The sequence below is a fragment of the Silurus meridionalis genome, chromosome 21 (genome assembly GCF_014805685.1).
Source record: "Silurus meridionalis isolate SWU-2019-XX chromosome 21, ASM1480568v1, whole genome shotgun sequence".
NCBI lineage: Eukaryota > Metazoa > Chordata > Actinopteri > Siluriformes > Siluridae > Silurus > Silurus meridionalis.
Window position 1 is genome coordinate 7,039,589 of NC_060904.1, and position 25,787 is coordinate 7,065,375.

Consider the following 25,787-nt stretch of genomic DNA (forward strand, 5'->3'; position numbering starts at 1 on the left):
CACCGCGTAACTAATTACTGCTACACGCCCACTGCTCATTAAAGAAATAAGAATCAATATTCCTCATCAAAGCTGCCATTTAATAAAACGCTTACTGATTTAAGGAGCAGTAATAAGAATGCTAATTGTGCTGGATTTTTTTTTATTTTTTATCTCCCTTCCACCTTGACCACGTGAGATTACTCAATTATGTAAAATCACACTTATCACACTTAGTGTCGTGCCAGAAGTAAGAACAATTTTGCAGCGATAAAAGTCTTTTTAAATTGCATAGATATTAATTAATCTTGTGCAAAACACAGCACTTCGTTCAATTTTAATTATTCAACAGTATTTCATGTATCTGGTGAGATTTTATTTTATTTTTTTATAAAAATCGAATCCGTTAATTCAGTTATAAATGTCATAGAAATGGGAAATGATGGATTGATGGTTGGTATGTTCTGCACATCCTGACCTGATCAGCAATGACAAAAGAATTTTATTTTTTATTTTAATTTTTTACCTTTTTTTCCAAACATATGAATGTTTTTTGAAAAGCTCATGGGCGAACCCTGCTGCTGTTAAACACTGCTTTTCACTTTTTAAACTGCTCCTGTGGAGACCAGTCAAACATCATTCAGAGGCAAAGTTAGTTAGTATTATTCTCATGGTCCAATGCAGACTTTTACACGTTATGTTTATTAGGCCAGGAATAGTCTCAGATGCCCAGTGTGAATAAAAATCTTAAACTACACATTACATTAAGGTTGGGGCTTCATTTAGGGATAAAATTCCTTTTTTTTTCTTCTCTTGTCTGCTTTCTTAGGACTGTCAGAATTAACGCAAATTAATTTTAATGGCACTCGTTTTATTAACGCGTGATTATTTGCCAATCAATAAATTCCACCTAAAAAATTTTGAATCACTACACATTTGTTTTACTGATGCGCCAAAGTTCGAAATCAAACACCGAAATCCGCATGATGCGCATCTCAATTAAAACCGCACTGGAAACATAACAGCTCTGTTTGGTGTCCTGATGATTTATATTATTTAAAACATCATAATTACTTTCAAACATTTACAAGAATATTTTTTCATGCTCTATGTTGAAAACGGTTTCACTATTAATACACATACATTTGCTGACATTTGTAAAAGTTTCCTAGATTTTACTTTTGCTTTCTCTAGTTTTTTTTTTTAGCTTATAACAAAATATTTTATATATTTAAATATATAAAGACCTTTGCACATTGCTGTATTTACAGATCTCCTCTGTTGTCAAAGGCTTGGCTTTATTTTTTTTTTCATCTTTGTTGTCCTCTTAAATGGGTGTGAACCGAACAAAACTAGGGATGTTTAGTGGTTCAAGAAGTGCAGGTTCAACCTCCGATCCCCCCACCCACCCCCCACCCCCTTGTGAACATCATCAGCCACCCCGAAATAAAAACGGAGCTAAGAACGCTAAGACATTGAGCGCAGCACTGTGACGTGATGGAAGCTGACAGACCGGACAGAGAACGAGGGATAGCGTTCACACTCTACTTCACTCCCTCTGTCTGTCGCCTCTCTGAAAGAAGCACGCCGGATAGCACTCTCTTTGTCAAAAGAATGGTATGAAAATGTGTGCGAAGCGATGGGAAATCCTGACGAGATGGCTGACGTGGGAAAATAAACAAAAAGCTTCCCTTTGGGTTTTTGCTGTTGTTTCTAGAATGTAGAGGAGGATGTTGGTGTGATTCCTGAGGTCATGGATGAAGGGAAAATGACTCTGAGCGGATATTATGGATTTGAAAATGAAAAATACAAATTCATTAAAATTGTATTATTATATATATATATATATATAATGTTTTAAAAAACTACGTACAAAATTTTCACATCAGCTGATGTCAATTTGTTTTTTGTATAAAACAAAAACAACAAAAAAAAAACCTAATTTATTGGTAAAATAATATTTTTTATAGAATGGAGCAACATATTATAATAAATAGTTAATATGTAATTTAATTAGCCTTTATATGTTTATTTTTTCTCCTCAGTCACTGTTTTAAAAGACTCATCTCAGGCTATTGTATTCGTGTTTCCTCTCAGGCTAATGTATTCATCTTCTTTCCTTAATACAAAATAAATAAATACAAGCAGTTAAATATAGAGTAATACAAACGCCCTAAAATTAGCTCGCTTCTGTCAGGCTTTCTGTGTCACTGCACATTTCCAAGTCACAGTAAGCACGGGCTACAGCTCTGGCCTCGAATCAAGCGCTCTACTCATTAACTCTGACCTGATCGGAAACCATGTAATCAATCAGACCGCAGTTCCCGCCCCCGGTTTCACTGGAACTAATTGGACAGAGGATCCTTTCCAAGAACGCCAATTGGACTGCACTTCCAATCGAAAAACGCCACTGTAATGAATCGGTCTACATATCCTACCTCCAATTTCACTGTATTCAGCAGACTTTAGGCTCTGCCTCCAACATTATAGTAAGCAATTGTCCTTGATGAGGAAACATGGGTTTTATAAGAATGTTCACGCTTAAAACAAGAGCGTAGAGGTGTGTATGTGTGCGAGTTTAAAAGAGAGATAGATCGAGAGAGGGAAAAAGAGCACAAACCAAGCTGTCCTTGACAATTTATGGGTCAGCTTTCACAAATATTTTGAATATTTTCCCTCAGGCAGAGTACTTGGGGCAGGTGGTTAGGTGAAGGGTTAAAGGTCAAGCTCAGTTCAGGTAACAGAGCCCAGAGGGTGTCTTCATGCTTTAGTTCACCTTTTTTGTTCTATGAAATATTGCATCATATATCATGTTAAAGCAAATAGCTTTTAAAGCATCATCATGATTTTACCTGTACCGGCGTTATAACGGTGACACAGGATGTAATTCCGGGTCTGAATCCGTTACATAAAGGAAATAAGAAAACATACAGGAGAGGCCACGCGTGTAATAGAGAAAGTGCCGCTGTTTTTGATCACTGTGATCGACTGAGGAAAGAGAATGCCATCCCTACAGCCTGGTCAGTTTTGCTCGTGAACACAGCAGTTGGGCTACAGGCTGAAATGTTGCGCTGGCATGTAAGCTTTTTTTAATTGGTTCATTTTCCTGTGCACCGTTTCTAACTATCCGTCATGCATTACCACGTGTGCCGCTATAGACAGGAGCGTGTTTTAATTGCAGTGGGAAAATGATCCCTGACTGTACCATGTAAAAAAAAACAAAAAAAAAAAACACCCTACCCCCCTTTTGCAGCTGTTAACCAAATAGCCGTTCGTTAACTCGTTAAAATTTCGGTTTAAAAAACGGGGTATTGGGTATCCTTCTGTCTTTTACAAGAGACGTGGTGATTCCTGAAATGTTTTAAAGAAAGAATGATGCTTTCCAATTGAAATAAATGTATTACACTTTCACTACACTGTAGCACAATTGTGCTTATTATTGCTACTATAAGCACATGACTTTTTGTTTTCTATGTGAAGACATAAAATTTTTTAACAAGATTCCTGGAGAAATTGAGCTGTTGTGCCAGGATTTCCATTCCTAGCAGCTGTTCAGGTATAACTGAAAGGATCCCTATATCAAAAAAAACCACTTGAGCTTGACAGGGGTTAACTGTAAAGACTACCTAGACAAAGAAATGCACATTTAGTTATGACACAGCAAAGCATTTTTTTTGGTAGAAGATTATGCAACAATCTTTGGACCAGATTCCACTAAGTTTTATTCATAATCTGCTAAGCTTTTTTTTTCTTGTGTTTGGCTGAAGGCCTGGACAGAGAGCGAACATCTCCAACAGGAAAAGAATGCTTTACACTCTGCCAGGAATGTGCAGATAAGTAAAGATGGAAATCACCCCGAAGCTCCCATAATGTTTGAAAAGGGTGCCAGGGACTGGCCAGGTTTAAAAATAATTAATTAATTAATTAATTAATTAATTAATAGATAGATAGATAAAATACACACCACACTGTGCAGTTCTGTCCCGGCACATATATGATGATAGAAATCACAAACCTTGTCGTTAGAACTCCCATTTTGTCAGACATTTGCAAACCACACAGCCCCCCCCCGTTCTTTTCCAAAGCCCTTATTAGGGAAATGGTTTAATTGGATTAAATAATTAGTGTTAGAAGCACATGATGTGTGAGGCTGCTGTCGTCTGGCTTTGCAGGGAATACAGCTGGCATGGTGCTTTATTAACTCCCCCACACACTCACACAATTTACATTCTGCCTCTTTGACTACAGCTCTTTGAATAAATTTTAATATTTTTTTTTTCCAGCTGCAGTCAAACTCATTACCGGGAACCTTTAACCTGGCGCCGTCCCATATGTTCGGCAACCGGTTAAATCCCAATTCCGCCATGGCCGCCCTCATCGCCCAGTCGGAGAATTCTCCAGCAGGTGAGGGGACACACACAAACACACACACACACACATCCAGTTTCAGCTTCTGTTAACCTCCCGCTATCACAAAGGTCGTGTCTCAGATCTCTCCTCGGTGATCTCCTCGCTCCTCTGTTCCTGCGGAATGTGTGCTCGACAGAGAGAGAGGGAATGAGAGAATGAAACTCGGCAGGACAAGCGAGCAGAAAGAGCGAGGCGAGTGGAGAGTGCACATACCTGTTAAATGAAGCATGCTAGCGCTCAGACATTTCATTAATCTGGCCAGTGACTGTGGAAATGACACAGTGGGGATATCCCTCACCTCACCAATCCCACAATCCGCCGGCCATGCTGAAAATGGGGACCAGCTGAAGGGGGAGAGGGTGTGGATGTGGCCTTTGAGAAATAATGGATCAGTCATGGCCTCGTTCTTAAGGGGAGGGGGGAGGGGTCAGAAGGTCATTTAGCTAAGAATAGGAGAAGGAGAGGTTTTGAAAAGTCTGATCTGCTCAACTGTAGGAATCAGTCACAGTGTTTCTATATAGATAGATTTCCTGATCAGACCGTACTCTTTCCATAAGCAGCACTGATTTGCCGGAGCAGCTAATGAAGCACGGCGACAGTTAATAAAGACTGGCCACACAATGTCACCACACAGTTGTGCAGTTCTCTTCATCCGAGTGTGTAAACAGGAAGGAAAAATATTTTTTTACGCATAGGAGTTATACTGGTTCAGATTTACCAGTGCCACCATAATAATAACAATAATTATGATGATATATCATTTTTTACTTTTATTTTAATAATACAAATCTTTTATTATTTATTTACACATCTGACCCATTTTACTATAATTCATATCGTCATGTGTGTAATAGAATGTGATTTGCAAATAAATTCCATTGATCCCCTCAGTGCACAGGAAAGATGCAGTGTGTACAAATACAATATTTCACGACTGTGTAAATGTGAGCGAAAAGAATTGGTCTGTTTTATAAATACTATAGATATTTTATATTGTTTAGCTTTGCTCCAGCAAACACATTACATCCACGTTTGACAATCTTTATAATCCTGAGTTTCGGGTTAAATACATTCAATTGTGTCGGATAACAGAATTTTTAAAAACACCACCTCTCAGGCTATGATTCCTGAACCCCACTGCATCAGAGAGACAAACACATGAATTGAAAGTTACTCAAATATTTGATATAAAAGGTACAAATTTTCTACATTGAACGATTAAATTGCTAGACATGGTGTTTCCACACAAAAAATAAAAGCCACAAAAATTGACTGAAGCAATCCCGATTCTATTTATATGCAAATTTAAAAAGCCCCTGACGCTATGTGGCCTGTTTTCTGCTGCTGAACAGGGTTGCATTGCAATTGTTTGCATATTGGAAGCTGATTGGCCCCCTTTATTAAACGCTAATAACGCTCGCCTTTCATACTTTCGACACTCCAGTTAAATGCCCGGCCGCCTAAAGTCGCAAAATTCGGTGTCCCAAATGTGGGAAACGCATTAACAACGCAAAAAGTATCGAGCCGACATCAAATTTGACTTTTATGAAAGAAAAGAATGATTGGTTATTTTTTTGTCAAGTAACTTGTTATAGTGAGGATTAAATTTTTTTACACTCGTATTAATGGCACACAAACTAGACAACATAAAATAATATAAATAAACAAAATATCATATCCCCTTTATATAAAATCGAGTTTCTTAAATTCAGCTTTTTGAATTTTTTTCCCCATTCTTTTTATTTTCTTCAATACATTTTTTTAATTTATTTATTCATTGTTTGCTTGTGTGTTTGTTTGTTCATTCTTGCTTTGCCACAGCCCACCATGCAAAAGCGCAACAGTGATTTTTACACTTTGTCCACCCGTTTATAAAGTTTGCCGAGATATAAATAAAAACAAAAAAAGTCATTTTAACCCCCAAACAAAACCACAGGGTTAATAGTAGCCATGGCCTGACCCTGGTTTTCTGTTGCCACAGACTGTTCAAGGGCTCTTTTCTAATTGTGTTGAAAGGCTCTGACACACAGCATTGAGTGCCGCATTCCCTGATGTAGTGCAATGCTGTTGATGACGAGAGGAAAAGAGGGATCATCGTGATTCGGGACCGGCCCCCCCTTCAACAAGGCGGACGAAAGAGCGCTCGGCTTTAGAGCTGGAGGCACTGCTGGCCTGGAAAGTGTTAAACTGAAAGAGGAAGAAGAGAACAGGGGAGGGGGGTTGTGATTGGTTGGCGTTGACTGGAGGGGGATGGGGAGATGCACTAGAGAACTGGGGGGGGATGGGTCATGTCTGACTTCAGCACATGTGTGATTCATTACTTTCACTGGTGAAAATGAAAAGCAGGGTCTGGCATGAGGCCTGCAGGGCAGTGGGGAGAAAAGAGAGCGAGCGCAGGGGCGCAACGAAGAGGGGGAGAGAGAGAGAAAATGGGGGAGGGAGTAATGTAGGCGTCTCGCTGACACTCAGTGTGCAGCCTGAGCTGCCAGAGTCAACACTCGAGCTGAAGATGGATTTGCGTGAGGGAGTTGCGATGGCCGTCGGGCCAGCGGAGGACCTTCTTCTTCTTCTCCTTCCTTTCCCAGGCTCTGTCTCCTTATCGACTGCGCTCTGTTTATCTTTCAGATCAGGAGCTGGGGGATGGGGCACTGGGCTTCTCCAGGCGAGGAACCCCACCGAAGGCGAACCTTTCCCCACGGTAAGCCCTATTTACATTCCAGAGCTAGAGGGGGACTGAATATTTCTTTCTCCCCCTCTCTTTCTCTCTCTCTCTCTCTCTCTCTCTCTCTCTCTCTCTCTCTCTCTCTCTCTCTCTCTTTCTCTCTCTCTTTCACACACATGCTTTCCTTCACTGCTCAGCTGTTTCCTCTATCAGCATCCTGCAGCACACTGCAATAGATGACAGTGGCATCTCTTTGCGCAGCCAAATATTTTAAGATGTTTTACAAAGCAGCTTCGACAGTGAAGATTACTCAGCTGGATTTATACAAAAGGAAGTTGTTTAAGAAGGACGTTTTGATTTAACGAATGCATGTCCTCAGGTAGGTGAACTTCAGGAGTGGCTTCGTTTTCATTGGTTCTTGTTTGACAGCTTGATGTGGCTCCTTTGGAGTGATATAATTGGATTTGAATCGGGGATACACATCATGTGTTAATCTTTATATTAATATCGGCTTTATCACAGGATCCGGTGAACTGCATACGCGTACTATTACAACTGACAGGTTCCAAGTATAATTCATAAATCATTTTATAAAGAAGGTTAATGGCTTCAGGGTTGTTTTTATATATATATATATATATATATATATATATATATATATATATAAAATGTTGATTGAATTAAACAGCAACTTAATTGTAATATATTGTAATTCCTTTTTCTATGATGTGTATTTGTATGAATCTTTTTTTAAATCAGAATATCCATTAGCGATGAGCAGTAAGGACTTAACACTATGGCAATACCGCTATAAATCGCAAGTCCAGTCACTTGTGCGAGTATAGTAAATACTTTAAGAAATGAGGCAAGAGCCAGGATACGTCACACTACCTGTCTCTTCCAACACATATGATCTTTTTTCTTGTTCTTCTTGTAGATGTTTAATAAAAATAGCACTAAACGTATTCCACAGTGCTTTTAAACAGGGATTACTGTTGTACTTGTGCTTCATGTGTGGATAGATTCTTATTCAATTACGAAACGAGTGCGAAATGTGCGTCATGTCGTAGAACTTCCACGTGTCCCATGTGCCTGTCAATCATTCTGAGTCCAATGTAATCGGCAGGGATACATTGGTAGCTGGTCAGCAGCGGCGTTTGAACTGTGAATCTCACACCATGTTGTTTCCGTGATCCGTGCCGTAGCAGGCTATTACGGCTCGTTGGCACTCCGCCCGCTCTTAGCAGAGATTTATGAGCATGCGGCGCCCGTCTGTTTTTTCTAATTACCCCAGAGATGCATTCACGTGCTCGGGGAAGCCCCTGATGGAGCGGCGCATTCATAACAACAGAGACGGCTGTCTGTCCAAACAAGAGTGCGCTGAGATTTACGGCATCAGAGACCCAGCCAGAACTACACACTCCCTGAACTCCCTCACCGTCTCACATGCTCTTTCTTTCTTTCTTTCTTTCTTTCTTTCTTCTTTTCTTTCTCTCTTTTCCTGGTGTTTTTTTTTTTCATCGTTTTAATAAAGCTGTGTGGTTTGGTTTGTATCTAAGGACTGAGGATAGCTCTGGAGAGCAGTTCTTATCCTTGATCAGTCACTCTGCTCAAATTGGGGTCTTTTGAGCTAGATTTTATTATTTAAAAAATAACACTGTCTAGAGTTTTTATGCATTCTGGAGCCCCTTTTTATAGAATCGTAACTCTCTGCATGTTCGTATTAGCATGATTTGTGAATTGAAAGAGTGCTAGTCTTCTGAGAGTTGTCTTCCGATGCTTTCAGCTCTCCATTAAGCGGACTGCACATACGCTATGACCCATCAGTGCCTGTGGTGCCAGGATTGGGCACTGACACGCTTCCACCGGCAGCCACCAGCATTGAACAGCTGCTGGAGAGACAGTGGAATGAAGGCCAGCAGTTTCTACTGCACCAGGGATCACAGGCAGATGGTGAGTGCCTGCACACACACACACACACACACACACACACACACACACACACACACACAGAAGGATTTCGTTATACAAGTGAATATACAGTAAATGAGTAAATCAGAATAATATAATGCACATTAAACCATAGTCCAGCATTTCTTGCCACGCAATCAACATCGTCTTGCACTTTGTAAACAGATTATAAATCTGCGTTATAAACCTCAAACTGCAATATTGTCACGTGATTATAATACCAGTAAGGTGTTTCATATGACTGACTACACACCCCAAAACACTTTAATACATAACTGAAAATTAAACCTAAAAGAGTATTGAGCTTCTGAATATAAAGCTAAATGTAATGCAACTATTAATAGAGGAACAAAATGAACGCATTAAACAATAGATACACACACACACACACACACACACACACACACACACACACACACACACACACACACACACAGAGAGAGAGAGAGAGATGTAATTCCTGATTGAAAAGTAATATATATATAATATGTTATACGTATATATAAACAAAAGTTTTATGTACTCCAAACTGTATGAGCGCCATGAGGAACAATGTGTTTTACAGTTGTAAAATATTTTGTGATCATTTTTATTTGTACTGTGAACACAAGAATAGGACTCGGCACACCAGTACAGTAGCTTACACTTCATAAACACTAAAGTTAGCTGCACTGGAAATGTAGCTGTTATATTTTAAGCAGGTTATAGTGCAGCATATGCCCAGTAGATTATCAGATTGGAGAGTCATACAGATTTCAAGTACAAGTATTGTGATCTTTGGGATAAATCATTTTTGTGGTGGTGGTGGTGTTTTTTTTATCAATGAATTAATGCTTACCTTAAATTCAAATGACTTTAGTCTTTGTAAACAATAATAAAGGTTTTGCACCTCTGTTTATCCTGTCCTCATTGTTTATCCACACAAAAATGCTTGGAAAACTATTATGCGAATCTTTGGAGAAAAGATTGAGAATAAATGTTGCGCTTGCTCTCAGGATGGAAGGAATAGCATTAGTCTCCCTCTCCTGTCCACCCTAACAACACTAGCCAGTCGCAGGCATCTGTGAGCTCATGTATGTGAAAGAGGGTAAATAGCGCTTTTCTTCTGGTCTGTAACACTGTGCTTGGCTTCACATGTTTAGCAGGGAAGCATATGTTGGAGTTCGCCCTCGCTGGTTAGTAGCTGTCCTGTTACAGAGAGCTGGCTGGTGGGTGAGAATTAGCAGGGGTGAAAATTGAGTTAGGAGTATTCAAGTGTTTCATCTCATCCTCAAAGTGTTTGCCCAGGTCTCATTCCAAATCTCTGTTTGCAATAAGGTTTGATTTTATTTCTGGCGTCTCTGTACAGTAATATCACAATATAAAGTTCAATTGCTATCACTTTTCAAACAGGAATTACAGACCTCAAAGTAACAACCAAGTCAGCAGCCATGAGGTCTGGCACATGCATAACTCAATTTATAATAAACACGCTCTGTGGTTGCACTCGGAGTTACGTGCTTTTCACAACAAAAGCAGTGAAAAACGAGTTTTAAATTGATTTCTTATTGCTCCACCATTTGAATTTTTTTTTCCCCTCATGGAGAGCGAAAGCCAAAAACAAAAACACCTTTGTGATATCTCTGTAATCCATGTGCACATTAAACATAGCAGTGTGTATTTTCACACTAACTACCTTCCCTCTCTTTTTTCCAATACATAAAAAATTACGATAATTCAAGTTGTATTTAAACAGCGAAACACATTCTGACAGCTTTAATACACACACATCTAAGCAATGACTTCAAATACTAAATCGTCAGTGTGAATGGATGAACGATCTTGTGTTTAATACGTAGCTAAACTGTGGAAAGTGTTCAGCCAAGATGTTTTGATGTGAACGGCGCTTATTGAATAGACACGTTTCGCTGTTGTAGCTCGCTTCATTTTGACACTTTAATAAAGGTTGATTAAAGCGGCAAGAAATAATCGGATGCGGGTTTTCAGTGCGCGCTCTTCATTCAGAAAGAACGAGAACACCCACTTCCTCTTTCGAAACTCGAACAAAAAAAAGCATAATTTGATTACTGATTTCAGGACTAGTCCCATTTTTGTTATCTTTTCAATACTTACATTTCTTGCCTTTAGGGTTTTCTTCATTTCTTTTTTTGTTTTCGATCCTGGTCTGTGTGTGCGTGTGTCAGACAGCGTGATCGACTGCATACATCTGTGTATGATAAAATATGTATATTTACACTTTAGCAGGATTGAACTGCTTGTCAATCAAACCCCGCCGCACTCACATTAAACGTCTGTAATTACATCTGGCGCAGGACTTTATTGTTACGCAAGTCAGCTTTCGCCCACAAATTAATGAATTAATTACGTTTGCCACGCTAATTATAAGCTCCATTCCTTATTGGGGTTTCTTCCGCGGCTAATTTTTCCGATTAACAAATACTTGACTTTTTTTTCTTTCAGTGCCAAAGTTATTTAGCTCAGTTGTTTAATAGGCTAAAAATAGAGTTCTGTATCAAAATACTAATTGGATTCATTTGTGAAATGAAACTTGTGGAATTTATTTCCCATTTCAGTTGTTAGAGTTGAATAAGTGGTAGCTTCACACAACTGTCAATAATACTGAAGGTGGATTCATAAATAGAAAAAAAAACAATTTCAAGCACAGCTCAATAAGATGAAGTACTGACGCGTGTAATATTTGAAAGCTTTTTCATTAATTAATAGGTTTTACCACAGGTATTAGGAGATCAGTTACGTCCCTCGGCTACGTTCTTTGATATTGTGCAGGAGTTTCATGAAGCTTTAAGCGAGTGAGCCCGAGTCGCAGTACATCATGCGTTGACCGTTTTGCTTTATGAGGAGCAGCTGTTGGACATGTATGAGAGGAAACGCTCAACAGGGCCTCAACAGGAAGTGCCAGCATGTGTAGAAGGCGCCCTGTGCCGCTGATCTAAAACCAGTTTTGTGGTTCCGGTAATGCGGGTAAACGTTCGGATATAACTGCTCCTAAATCAGAGGAAAGTGTGGCTTCATGCTGCTCTGTGGGGTTCAGCTGTGAGTCTGAAGAGTCCAGTTATTTCTACAGTTAATTACACAGTGCACATGGTGGCCACAGTGTTCTACGCTGTGGATGAATTAGTGAAGGATAAATCGAATAAAAGTTTAATAAGTAAGTCAATTATTAATAAAACACAATGGGATATTTAGTAGTTGGAATATAATCAGCCATCCAGAAATTTATTTTATAATCACAGCATTTTAGAAACAGTTTATACGTCTTTTACTGCTTGATGTTTCTTTGAAAAAACTACACGCCTCCCTATTATTAGTTAATAAGGTAATAAGCAGTTATATTTAACGGCCACATGGTGAGTTTGTTTCTTCGCATGTGACTGTAGCTGTAGTTATAAAACAGCTATAGATTTTTTAAAGTAAAATAGAAAATACTTATTTTTGACTTCTGCTTAGAATGTGCAATTTTGTCACCAAAAAAAAAAAATCTTGACTTTTTGTCAGGCATCTTTCAAACATTCTTAAGAATATTGATCATGACGGAAACTCGTAACTCAGTTCATTGAATATCAAACGTAGAATCTGATGAAGGGTTTAACCGTCTCGTTTCTCTAGAAACGCTCGTTAACTTTTCTACAATTCTGCTAGTTTGTGTACTGACAGATGGACACTTAATCATGCTAAGTGCCACGGGTCTCGGTTTCTTTCTTTCGGCATGTGTGTGACAGGTAGCCTTGCTGGAGAAAAATGTTTCGTTTAGTCAGCTACAGCTGTTGCACTTCTCACTCTCTTTCTTCACACGAACCCACGTGTGAAGTCTGTACGACATGCGGTGTAAGAGTTCGTATTTTGGTTGTGTGTTCATTTAAATCATTATTGTTTTTTTGTTCTTGTTTTTTTAATATGAATTGACCACGTTTTGGATGTGGTTTCAAAAGTTTTTTTAAATTGTGCGCTATTTATCAAGCAGCTGTCAATTGCTCCTCTCCACTGTTTGGTTTTTGCTTGGTTCATTTGTGTGCTGAAGGTGCTCTCTCTGTGTGTGTGTGTGTGTGTGTGTGTGTGTGTGTGTGTGTGTTTACAGTGCTGGCCATGCTGAAGTCTCTGCACCAACTGCAGATGGAGAATCGGCGTCTGGAGGAGCAGATCAGAACCCTGACCATGAAGAAGGAGCGACTGCAGCTGCTGAGCGCTCAGCTCTCAGTGCCATTCACACACTCGAACACAACAACAAGCTCCGCTTCTTCTCCACTCTACCACAGCAACACACACACAGGTTAGACCCACTAACAGCTCTTTATTTCACTTACACACTAACGGCCTCAGCAAACTCCATTTTCTCCGTATTGCACTGCAGCAACACACACACACACACACTTACCCACCCACTCACTCACTCTCTCACACACACACCATCTCTGTGGCATTTTGGCCATATTTTTTTTCACTGCACATTCAAAAGCATGAACCGGCTCAAAGAGGAACCAGTGGTATGCGGGATTCTAGTGCTTTGTCTACCTACTTGAGAGACAATGGGAACTGGTCACCATGACAACAGCAAAAGCTGCTGCACACGATTTCATGAGCGTTAACAAGATTAATAATTGGTGTCGTGATGAAATGAAAATGATTTCAATTTGGCGGAAATATGACCAAATTAAAGTCGAATTTGCAAGAACGCCCGAAGTCGCACTACTCCGCTTCGGAAATTTTATCAGCTTGTGCCATAAAATACATGCACCTACATTTGGAAAAATAAGAACCAGTCAAAGAAAGTAGTAGTTGTAGCTCAGTGGTTAAGATGCTGGATAGTCTCCGCACGACCCAGATCTTTCTCTGGGGCCGTTGAGCAAGGCCCTTAATATTCAACTGCTCAGCTGTATAAATAAGAAAATTGTAAGTCGTAACTCTGAAAAAGCATGTAAACGTAAACTAAACAAGTACCATTATTTGTTGTGAATGCCAAACAAACAAAAAAGAAAACAGAACTGCGGCATTATTTTAATTTATATGGTGTTAAAAACAAAATGTGTGCAGTGGGGAAAAAACCCTTCATACACTAACAAGACAAGAAGCTCTTCCATCTTGCTACAGTAACACAAACACATTAACGCATCAGCTTTATAATCAACAATGCTCTATCATCGAATTACATATCGCTGTACAATCCACACCATAAAACACTGCCATAGCGCCCAAGCAACACACACGCACATACACTCTGACTTGCACACACAGTGAGCAGTCCCCTCTGTCTGTATTCCCTCGTTCTCTAAACTCCTGCTGCAGCCTCACTCCCTCCTGCAGCTCCATTAATCTGGTCATCACTCATGTGAAGTTGCCCAATCTTTCTCTCCCCCAGACATGCTGAACAGCAAGAGCATTCAGCTAGGCACCAGTGTTTTAACAGACTCCTCTCAACATTTGCCCACTCAGGTAACTCGCTCTACTCCTGCTCTGCACATCAGACCTGCTGGGACTGAGCACCTGTTTAGTTGAGTCAAGTGCTATTTCGTATAACCTTCTAGCCATTGAAATAGAATAATAATGCAATCGCTTTTTTTTTTTTAATCAATTTTTTTTTATGGAAGGCAGCAACGTAACGATAAACGCTAACTGGTACGAACCTCTAGTTTAATCTGCTGCCTGTGTCATTGTACAAACTCTTTCTTTCCAGTTTTTAAAAAAACAATGTTTATTGGAAATGGATCTGTAATTATCTGTAATGTCTGACCCTCTCTGTATAGTAAATAGCAGTATCATATTTTCTGGACTTTAAGTCACCTCAGGATTAAAACCGTGCTTGAAATCTGGCAACTCGCAAGTTCCTTTTTAAATGTCCAAATCCGTTTGGATTGAGAATTGCTTTGTTGTCTGCAAATTAGTTATAATGGAAAAAAAGAAAATTGAAATAATTTGCTTCTAGTATGTTTTATGGACCAATTAAATGGTACTCTTTTTACTTTGAGTTTATTCTCCACACACAGCTTTGAGAAAAGATTTATAACCCTGTTTTCATCTTTTCATGGTTTTATTACTGTGTTAAACCTTTGCGCAGAGATGGTAAAAAAACCATCTGTTTTGTGCTAAAACAACACCCAACCAAAAAAAAAAGGAATACAGTAAATTAATGAATAAACAATCTCCGTTTAACAAAAAAAAAAAAGCAGTGACTAAAAATTATTGGCATATAATATATTTTGTCATATATTATATCTATATTATAGTATAATACGACTATAGTGTGAATAGTGACCAAAACCACACTATAGTAATAAATAAAAATAATAATAAAATTACCATAATTGCTGCAATAGCCTGCCTACCATAATCATACTTATATACGGGCTTGTGCAAATATTGTAACAAAGTGCATTGTTTGTTTTGGAAGCAGAAAAAAAAAGAATCTTAATGTCCAGAAAATATGGTAAAGCAATGCAGCTGGGCTGCTTATAATCTTGAAGACATGTCTTCACTCATCCCAAGACCTTCATTAGATCTGATGAAGTAGAGAAATGTCTCATAGACAGCCCTGTTGCATTTTGAATAATTACAATGGCCTGGACAACTGAAGATCTTCATAGCCACACTCCCTCTCTCTTCTTTTTTTTTCCTTTTTTTCTGTGCAGGATCTCCTGATTGGTGGCCATAGCAGTTCTAGCAGCACCTCCTCCCTCTCCACTCCTACCTCAGTTGCCCAAAGCCCCCCTCAGCAGCAGGTGAATGGCCTGATGGGGGCACAGCAGAGCACCCACGGGGCTATGAGTGGCATCATGGGGGCTCTCAATGGTGTAATTCAATCCTCCAGCCCTCTTCCTCACCCTTCCTCCATCACTTCCACCTCCCTACCTATCACTGGTGGCCATAATAACAGGTGCGTTATTAAAGAAGTGATTAGAATTTGCGTGATTTTTATAAGACGTTCAGATTCCAGAGAAATCGAATCGCATGAACATGGATATAATATACTCCCAATAGAGTGTAACGGTTGTAATATATATACATGAACTCCTGTGCTCGCTCGCTTGCTTGCTTGCTTGCTTGCTGGAAAACAAGATCATATCATGTTATGGCTTCTAATCAAAACAGAGGCTGTTGGACACTGGATTTGTATCTTGTTTGTAGACATGTGCTGAAAATCAGTTGCGATATACTGCAAAATCTGAATCCTCAAAATATTAATGGTCAGAATTTAAAAGGGTCATAATATTTGTGTGAAGGAATGCCCTGGAAACATTATCAGCTGAAAGTCAAATAGAAAAAGAAAAAAACGGTTTTGTCACATGTACCTTACAGCAGTGGTCCCTGGGCCGCGGACCGGCACCGGTCCGTGGGCCAATTGTTATCGGGCCGCACAGAAAGAATACATGACTTACATTATTTCCGTTTTATTTATTATCTGATTCTAAACGATGTTTTATTTTGGAAAATTACCAGATTCTCTCCGCCACATCTGTCTATGCATGTCATGATGCCTCGGTCACATGTCTTACCAACATCCGCTACCTTCTTAAAGGGGCTCCGGCCGCTAACACATAATACATTACCGCTGTATTAAAACCCCCAAGCTAGCAAAATGAACAAAACAACAGTGGATTCACGTTTATTATTATATTTAGAAAATACCAGTTGTTATGCCGGTCGTATCATTTTATTTTGTTGTATTTATCCGCCACACCATAAAAGCCGGTCCATGAAAATATCGTCTGACATTAATTCGGTCTGTGGCGCAAAAAAGGTTGGGGGGCGCTGCCTTACAGCGCTATGAAATTCTTTTCTTGAAATGTGTTCACGGGATGTGGTAGCTCAGTGGTTAGCACTATGCGCTGTTTCGTAACTAACTCTGCCCTCTGACCCCAGTTTCCTAACATTGATAGGATATGCGAAGAATGAATTTCACTTTGCTGTAATGTACATGTGACTGGTAAAAAGCACTACCATCTTACTGTCATGGCCCTTTAGAGCCGGGTTTATATAAATGCACTCGGTGTAATAGCTTTTTGTACAGCTAATCTTTTGTAAAGATGATGATATTTAGCATTTTTGGAAGTAGTCTGAGATGAAGCAAAAATTTAGAACAAATATCTTGAATTTTATTATTTTTATTTTTGGGAGGATCTGATTTTTATTGTTGACTTTAAATGGGAAGGTTTAGCTGATATAATAGTATAAATTAAAGGAGAACAGGAAGTTGTTCTACAAACATCTCACAACTTTAAGTGTAACTACTAGAGGTTGTAGGGTAATGTGGGGTGTTCATTAATGCATAAAATTGTTGGGCTACCCTAGAGTCAGCTTCTGAGGTAAATATTGTTCCATTTGGCAGGAGGCACAAGAACATCTCTGAGGTAGCTGTGAAAGCATGACATCTCTGCTTTGCATGAGGAACAATGTTTTTTAATTAATGCATTATCTACTATAGGACAACATTGCTGTTGCATTCATAAAGAATTCAGCTGATTGTTATACGGCTTAACCTCAGTTTCGCAAGTGATTTCGCACATTCGTTTAGCGTGAAATAACTTTTTCTTTTGTGCTTAGTCAGACTTATTTTACCTATGTACAATGCTATATATTAATTCATTTGATGTTTTTTTGTTTTTAAATAATATTTTTTTAATAGAATCAGCAATTTACACAAAAAAATAAACCACAGTAGGTGAGGTTCCTTGCTACTCCCCCCCCCCCCCTTTTTTTTTTTTTATAGCTTCCAATGGGGAAAAAAAAATCAGTATTGCACAAATACTAATATAGTTTCAGAAGTTGAATTTCAGCATATGTCTTGGTCATTTGCTTTTGCTTTTATGCTTTTAGTATTGTAGACCTGCCTGCATGCTGACCTTCATGTCTCCTTTGTCTGTTCTTTTTCTGTCACTTTCGCTTTTGCTTGTTGGGTGCAGCATCGTGACCACTGCGAAAACCAGGTGAGGAGCAGCATGGCCTTCAGTATTTGCAATGTGCAAGCTAAGGAAATTCTCTTTTACTTCCTGGGTGTACAATAGATCCTTGCTCTTCACAAAGATTTAGCACATGGTTTAGCACAGTGTGTAGCATTGACACCTCATAGCTCAAGGCTTTCTGGTTCGATGCTGAGTTCAGGTTACTGTTTACCCAATTCCAAATCCATGGTATGTGGATTGACTATGATAAATCGTCTTTAGCTGTGAATGTGTGTGTGCATGACATCTGCAATGAACCTGTGTCCCATCAAGGGGTGTATTCCCAGTCTCACCGTTCCCAGGAAAGGCTTAAGATCATCCTTTTAAATAAAATTGTTTACTTATGATGAAATTAATAAAAAAAAAAACACACACACAAATAAACAAAACAAAAAACAGTTAAACCCAGCTAATTATAGTGCAGTATGACTCAAAGATTTATATGTACTTCATGTGTCGTTTAATACTGGGGATAGTTTGTGATACGTTTGTGTGTGCGTTTTAGTGCAGTGAAGCTCCTCAATGAGCAGCAGAGAAAAATTCTCCTCCATCAACAACAACTGCAGCAGCTCATCAATTCCCAGCAGCCCACACCGGTACCATTTACACCTACCCACACTCACCATATGGCTTTAGGTTGTATGGCTAGACGTTTTTTTGAATCCAGCAGTTCTTTATTAGAGCTATGAGGATAATGTTAATAACCCAAATCCTTTTTTTCTTTCCATAAATATCTGCATCAGACCGCATGCAGTTATTCACTAATATCCATGAACTTGATGATATGCTTTACATACTTCCTGCAATCTGTAATAATAAACAAACTTTCAACATGTAGCTATTAGTGGGTTTTGTAATATAACATCGAGTCTATTTCTGTCTACATTTGTTTTTCCAAAAAAAAAAAAAAAAAAAAGAATCTGTAGCCGAATGTAACAGACTCCTTAAACAAATATCACGATAAAACTGCCAACTACGGTTCTTGTTGGTGTGTTTTTGTTCTCCTGGTACTAAGCACATCTGCACGTGTGTGTGTGTGTGTGTGTGTGTGTGTGTGTGTGTGTGTGTGTGTGTGATCCAGGAGCAGCAACATGCTTTGCTCTACCAGCTGATGCAGCAACAACAGCAACAACACGAGCTGCAGCAGCTTTCCTCATCCCAGCTGCCCATTAACAACCTGCTTCCTGCCACTCAGGGTGCCATCGCTGCCAACCCCTTCCTGGCTTTACATACCGAAAACAGCAGTCAGAAAGCTGCGGTTAGTAACATAACACTTTCTATAAAACTGTCATTTATACTACTGATGTTTTATTTGATTATTTCTTCACTTTATTCCTTAGGGTTAGTTAGGTTAGGTTTTAGTTCCTCACTAGTAATTTGTTTTTGTTCATCATTATTGTTTAACTCGCCGCTCTGAAATGTTCAACTAGTAGTTCAGTTGTAGATTCGTCGTTATATAAGGAGTCCAGTAATCACTGATTTACTCAGAGGCAAAGATTAATGATTATCACCAACCAAAGCTAATGAAGGGTCAGGCTCAGTCATTATTTACTGCAGCAGGCACTTTTTTATTTCTAAACCCGCACAAACATTGAATTTTGCAAAAAACTGTGGCAGGACAAACTGCTTTACAACGACGCGACAATTTTGCGAAGTGCTGCAACACTATTACATTCTCAAATTTGATTGGTCAGAAGATTTTCTATAGCTTTCTATAGCAAAAGCCCTAACAATAAGGTCAGGTGTAAGTCATATCACAGGGTTTATATCAACATGATCATTTTTAATATTATTCTCTATAGTAACATGATAGAAAGACATATAACCAATTTTAAACATGTGTAACGGATATAGTGCCGATTTCTGAATATTTATTTTTGGTTCTGGAAGGAGTCTCCAGTTTGAGACTTCTTTATGCAACAGTCAGAACTGTTCATTTCTGTTTTTCACAATCGTCTTCAGTGTGGTGTTTGTGGAGTCTTAGTAACAGGTCTGTACCAAGATGCATTTTTTTGCTTATTAAAAAGAGAAATTATATTAAGTTTGTAACTATTATAAAACAAATAATAGTAACGTTTTATTTATTACATTTAGCTTCAGATTGCAATATGTTGCTCTTACTTGTTTCACTCTTCTAGTCCATTTGAATCACTTTGCTCTTTGTTGTCATGCAGAGGCTGGGTGAGAAAACCATGAGTGTCACAGGGCAGGAGAAAACCTGAACAGGTGGGGAGAAGAACTGCTGGAAGAGGGGGCCAACCATCCCATCAGAGCAGCTTCAGAAACATGTGCACACATACCCAGAGTCATATACACGTACACACACACACAAACATCTTGGCCCGAATATCTCAAGCTCTAGCATTGCACTGAATCGGACTAAATAACTTGCTGTAAAGGTTAAGGTCCTGACGGACCATTTTCGGGCCCAGATATACACACGCTTCTTAGCGACATATTGGTGTGAATCACTGTGGGGTGGGGTGGGGGGAGGGGGGGTATTGCTGAGTGATCTTGGCTGGAGACTAAATGCATCTGCTCTCCACTGTTACCTCTTTAACATAAACTGGACTAGCTTAAATCACACACAAAAAAATAAAAAACCTGCTTTGTCTTTTTGTGAAAAAAAATAATAAAAAAATCAAATCAAATCTGAAGCGTTTAATCCACCATGAAGGCCTTTGCCTCAGAGGGCCAAACAGGGACACGCTGATCCTGCTGAACTCCTAAACGAGCACCTACCTCTCCGAGCCAAGACTGAAATATTTAAAATACCAGGACCCATACCCAAGTGCCTGGCATCTCCCTCCATGCCCTCGTGCTGAGGATACACACTGGAGACGCTGCCACTCTCGCTTCCTTTTAAGATTGCGCTCAGTCTGGTTTTAGGACGATATATTAAGAATTTCAACGTATGGCTACCAATCAGTGTCACTCAGGCAACACCAGATAAAAGCCTGCACAGTGACCAAGCTTAGCTCAGATTTGCTTGGGCATGTGCCGATATGACCTGCTTACATCACGAGAATTTTCACTTCCTCTTCTTTTTTCCCCTCGTTTGGAGGTCCCTTCCTCCAAAACAGTCCAAAATATTCAAGACGTTCAGACAACGCTGTTCTCACTGGTAAGACAATATTGTATCCAATATTGTTTCTATTTAATATCGTGATGTATCCCAGACCTGATTATCGGCACATGCCTGCAATTACAATATTTGTGCTGCAATGATAATTTTCTTAAGCCAACTTTATATTCTTCCTTTTTTTTTTTTTTTTTTTTTTTATTTATTTATTTGAGTTTGTTTTGTAATGGGCACAAGATAATATTTTAGAGCCCAGTTGTCTGAAAGCTTTTTATACTACTGTTCAAAATTGTCACAAAATTTGTCTCCCGTTTCCTTTGAATATTGTAAGTACTTTTTTTTATTTTTATTTTATTAAAATGTCGTGTTTGAGCATAAAACCTACTCGGATTGTTCATTCTGTAAATACAGTCTATTCTCTGTTTAGTTTTTGTCTTATCCGATCAGAATAAGCTGTTTAAAATATAGCTCAGAGCTTGTTTTTTTTTTTTCTTTTTTCAAACCTCTTTTTTAATGTAAATAAGTATTTGTGTTTGTCTGATAGTGTGAAGGATTTATTACAACTCATTCGGTGTGCGGAGATTAAAATAATTAACAAACAGGAATATAATGATGCAAGGTAATTAATTTATTTTTATATGTACAGGGACTTTTTTTTTGCATTTTGAAGTTTTGCATTTCAGTGATGTCGTTTTATACTCCTATACCTATTTCCACGTTTTTATGTGTCTGTATAGGTAATTATGCAAAACTCCCTAAAGTCTGTATTTAAAAATACCAAACGTGAGTCCTGCTTCGTACTGATCATAAGAAATACTGAACACAGAGACTGTAGCGTTAAGATTTTTTTCAGTGATTAAAATTGTTTTACAAAGGTGTTAAGGTGTCAGTTTTTGTTCAGTCTCATATTTGCTAGATTTACACAGGAAATAGGATGGACTTTCCGTAACTAAAATAGGTATTGAATTTAAACATAGGCAGGTGGTAATTGCTAAAATATAGGAGTTTAAATAACAGGATTTCCCAATATTTTCATTCTGGAACAATTCTATGGTTTCCTTCGATGCTTATTGGCCAAATAAAATCTAGAATCAGAAATCAGTCATCTATTTTGTTGTTATAACAGCAACTCAATCAACTCAGTTATTTCATAATACAATTAAATTTGAAAACTGTGACGTATTAAAGAGATTTTTTTTAAAAAAGGTTGCGTAACATTAAATTTAATCTTCATGGCTTATATTCTGAATAAAGGCTGTGCACTTTCCAGGCCAAAAATGCAACAATAAAATACTTTACTTAAATATAAGAATTTAATGGTTTTTTAGTGAGCATTAGAAAATGCCCACATTACATAAAGTAAGTGGTAGTGTTGTGTTATCTGTGAACAAGTAGACTTATTTAACAGAATGCAGAGTCATTTTACATAAGCCATAAGATTAAAACCACCTGCCTAATATTGCGTAAATCCCCCTCATGCTGCCAAAACTGCTCTGAACAGTCAAGGCGTGGATTCCAAAGGACCTCTGAATGTGTGCTGTGTTATCTCCACTGCAGATATTTTAAGTGTTGTATTTTGTGAGTTGGAGCCGCAATGGATTGGACCTGCACACATTGTCCAGCACATTGGATTAAATTGAGATCTGGGAAATTCAAAAGCCATGTCAACACTGAACTCTGTTAGTTCATCAAACTATTCCTGAACAATTTTTTGCAGTGTGGCAGGGCGCATTATTCTGCTGGAAAAAAATCAACTGCCATTAAAGAATTCTGTTGCCATGAAGAGGTGTAACTTGATCTGCAACAATGTGTAGGTAGGTGGTAAGTGTCAAAGCAACATCCACTTAAATGACAGGACCCAACATTTCCCAGCAGAAACTTTCCCAGAGTATCACCTGGCCTCCACTGGTTTTGCTTTTTTTCCAGAAGGCATCCTGGTGCCACCTTCCCTATTTATAATTTAAATTTTTCAGCACTTTATCCTACAGCGGCTCTTCCGTAGGATTAGAAAACACTGGCTATTTATCCCAGTGTTCATTACTGAGCTTTGGGCACCCATAACCCTCTCATCAGTTCACCAGTTGTAATTTCTTGGTACAATTTTGACAGGTATGTAATATTGTAATCACCAAATAAGTTGTTTGCTTGCATTGATAGTGGGGAATGTATTCAACCATCATGTATATATATATATATGAAAAATGGGGGGGGAGCACAGACATCAGGCAAAATAACATGGACATAAGGATGCTTACTTTACACCTTCACTGTGCCTTGGGGATTTAACAAATCAAATTATTATTATTTTACAGAAAATGTTACAGTATGCCATTTAGGGGCTGAAAGTATTAAGACTTGCTGAGCTGAATTAAATAATCAGAATAAAAAATAGACTAGCAAGATCACTAGTTTGCTAGCTTAATTGGGTAAGAAATGTGCACTTTATTTTTCAGAAACATGTCTTGTGTTTGTGAATAAACTTGAATCAGTCTTTATTACATTGCTTTCATTCACACAGGACCTCTGCTAATTCTGTGAATTCTTTGCAAACATCATTTGTGTGTGTGTGCGTGTGTGTGTGTGTGTGTGTTATACGTGTGCAAACCACCTCTAGTGATACTAAGGCTTACATATCTGCTGTGGCCACTTTAAAAAGGTGCCAAATCATGACTCATTTTATCATATAAAAAAAAAAAAATCCACAATTGAAAAGAATAATCCATCATTTTGAAAAAAAAAATGCATGCTCTCTGGCTTTGCTCCATCATGCTGTCCACACCAGTGACCTCTGACCTCATGGCCCCCCACCCGCTGTGCTGAACCTCTGTGGCACACATTGAAGCACTGACAGGCATCACAAGCTTGAATAATACTCATTTTATTTCAATTGGCTGAAGAGTGCAGATTTTTCAAATGCTGGGAACATTGAAAAGCGTCACATGAAATACTGGGTAATGATTTTGAAGTCATTTAAAGTATTTCTTCAAAGCAAGCTGATAATGGGACACATTTAAATTTGAAAACGTTTTTACCTAATTATTACAAACGCTACAATTATTTGTAATTGCCTTGAATCGCCATATATATCCCAGACTTCTCTCAGACAGTTTTCACATACAAATCTTCCCCTTTGTTTATAATCTCACCTGTATGGTGTAGACCTACACAAAAACTGCTTCTGCAATCATAAAGATGACACGTACTTCTACACAATCATTTTAATTCATTTAATACTTTTACTCTTTTACTTTTAATTAATGATTTATAATCCCATCAATGATGATAATTATCCAGAAATGATGGGCTCCTCATATAGTTGTATACCAACAGTATACAACTATATCACAATCAGAATCGGGTTTATTGGCCAAGTGTGTTGGCACACACGAGTTTGATTCCAGCTGTTAGTGACTCTCAAGGTACAGACATAAATAAAAACTATACATTCGCCTTGGACTATACAAGACAAGACAAAAACGGACTATACAAGGCAATACAGACAATGTAAGACAGTATAGACAGTAATGTACATAGCAGGGGTGTGGAAACAGAAATGAATATTGAGTAACTGACATTTCAGATACAATATGGCCAAATAATGCTTATTTTGCTGTGTAAAGAAAAAAGATCCCAAACAAGCTCAGTTGCATATCAGCAGATCATTAAATTTTCTCCGTGCATCCAGACAGACAGACAGATAGATGTGTAAAAAAAGAAGAAAAAAAAAGAAAAAAGAGGGTAACAATTACATGCTTACTTTCTTCCTTTTTATCATATAAGGAGATTTCATATTTTAAGTCAGAAGTTGTAATCATGAAAGTGAATACGGTTTTCCATGTCCACTAATAATGTCACATAACTCTTATAGTGGATAATAGTGGGACTATGCATACTACATATGAACAACCATGGACTTAGCCAATCAAAACTAATTGTTAAATAACACTTTAATTGCATAGATTATTAATGACTAAAAAAAAGAGTAATAAAGTAACCTATGCTTTTAGAGACACAATGTGCACTAAAGACAGTGTGTGTGTGATCAAGAGTGGGGAAAACAGCTGTTTCATTTTCACCCTCACTGCCTGTAACGGGTTGTTTTTAAATTTACAGGTAAAAAAAAAAAAATGCAGCTACTAATGAAAGTTTATGGAAAACAGACTGATTGATTGCTTTTGGCTTTTTTATAGACTTCTAGATCCCAGATTGGCCTATGTTTTCGACACTAAAGCCTCTTTCAGTGTACCATGTGTGAGGAGGCTGGGTAGCCACTGTGTTAGGTTGAAGAGTGGGTTCTACCCCGTGATGGCTCTTTGACCCTTTTAAACAGATAATTAGCTGAAGAATGAAATGTCTGGATTACATCTAAAGTCTCTTACCAAGAATGCAAGACTTTCTAAACAGGGGGGTAAAAACATATCCGGGGATAAGTAGTAACTTAGGGGGAAAGCAGCTACATTTACTAATGCTGCCTTCAATTCCTCCCGGAAGTTGGTATGTTTGTTTACGAGGTCTGTGGTGGTGATTACGACGTGGTGAGTGTTAGAGGGAGTTTGGTCATGAGCAGGGTCGGGAAAAAAATATTATTTTTGTATAAATGTTTGGGAGCATAGAAGACTGAATGGTAGTTAAGTGCTGTTGACATTATGGTGGTGTTCATGGATGTTCAACCCATAATTATGACATTTCCAACAGTACTGAAAGGCAGCATAACTACACTGAATGGTCATTG

General features: G+C 38.4%; 1 protein-coding gene across 7 annotated transcripts in view; it reads left to right on the plus strand.

The window, feature by feature from the left end:
• The window catches only part of mllt10 (MLLT10 histone lysine methyltransferase DOT1L cofactor), a 64,220-nt gene extending 42,287 nt beyond the window's left edge, over positions 1–21,933 (plus strand). For 4 of the 7 annotated variants that reach the window (XM_046877545.1, XM_046877548.1, XM_046877547.1 and 1 more), the window contains 10 exons: positions 4,263–4,383; positions 7,015–7,087; positions 8,838–9,004; positions 13,119–13,310; positions 14,397–14,470; positions 15,664–15,908; positions 17,935–17,958; positions 18,479–18,569; positions 19,055–19,231; positions 20,148–21,933. In XM_046877545.1, the coding sequence (XP_046733501.1) occupies positions 4,263–4,383; positions 7,015–7,087; positions 8,838–9,004; positions 13,119–13,310; positions 14,397–14,470; positions 15,664–15,908; positions 17,935–17,958; positions 18,479–18,569; positions 19,055–19,231; positions 20,148–20,195 (1,212 nt within the window). In that variant the 3' untranslated portion in view covers positions 20,196–21,933. The other 3 variants (XM_046877546.1, XM_046877550.1, XM_046877551.1) reach the window with 3 other exon arrangements.
• Positions 21,934–25,787: the final 3,854 nt, after the last annotated feature.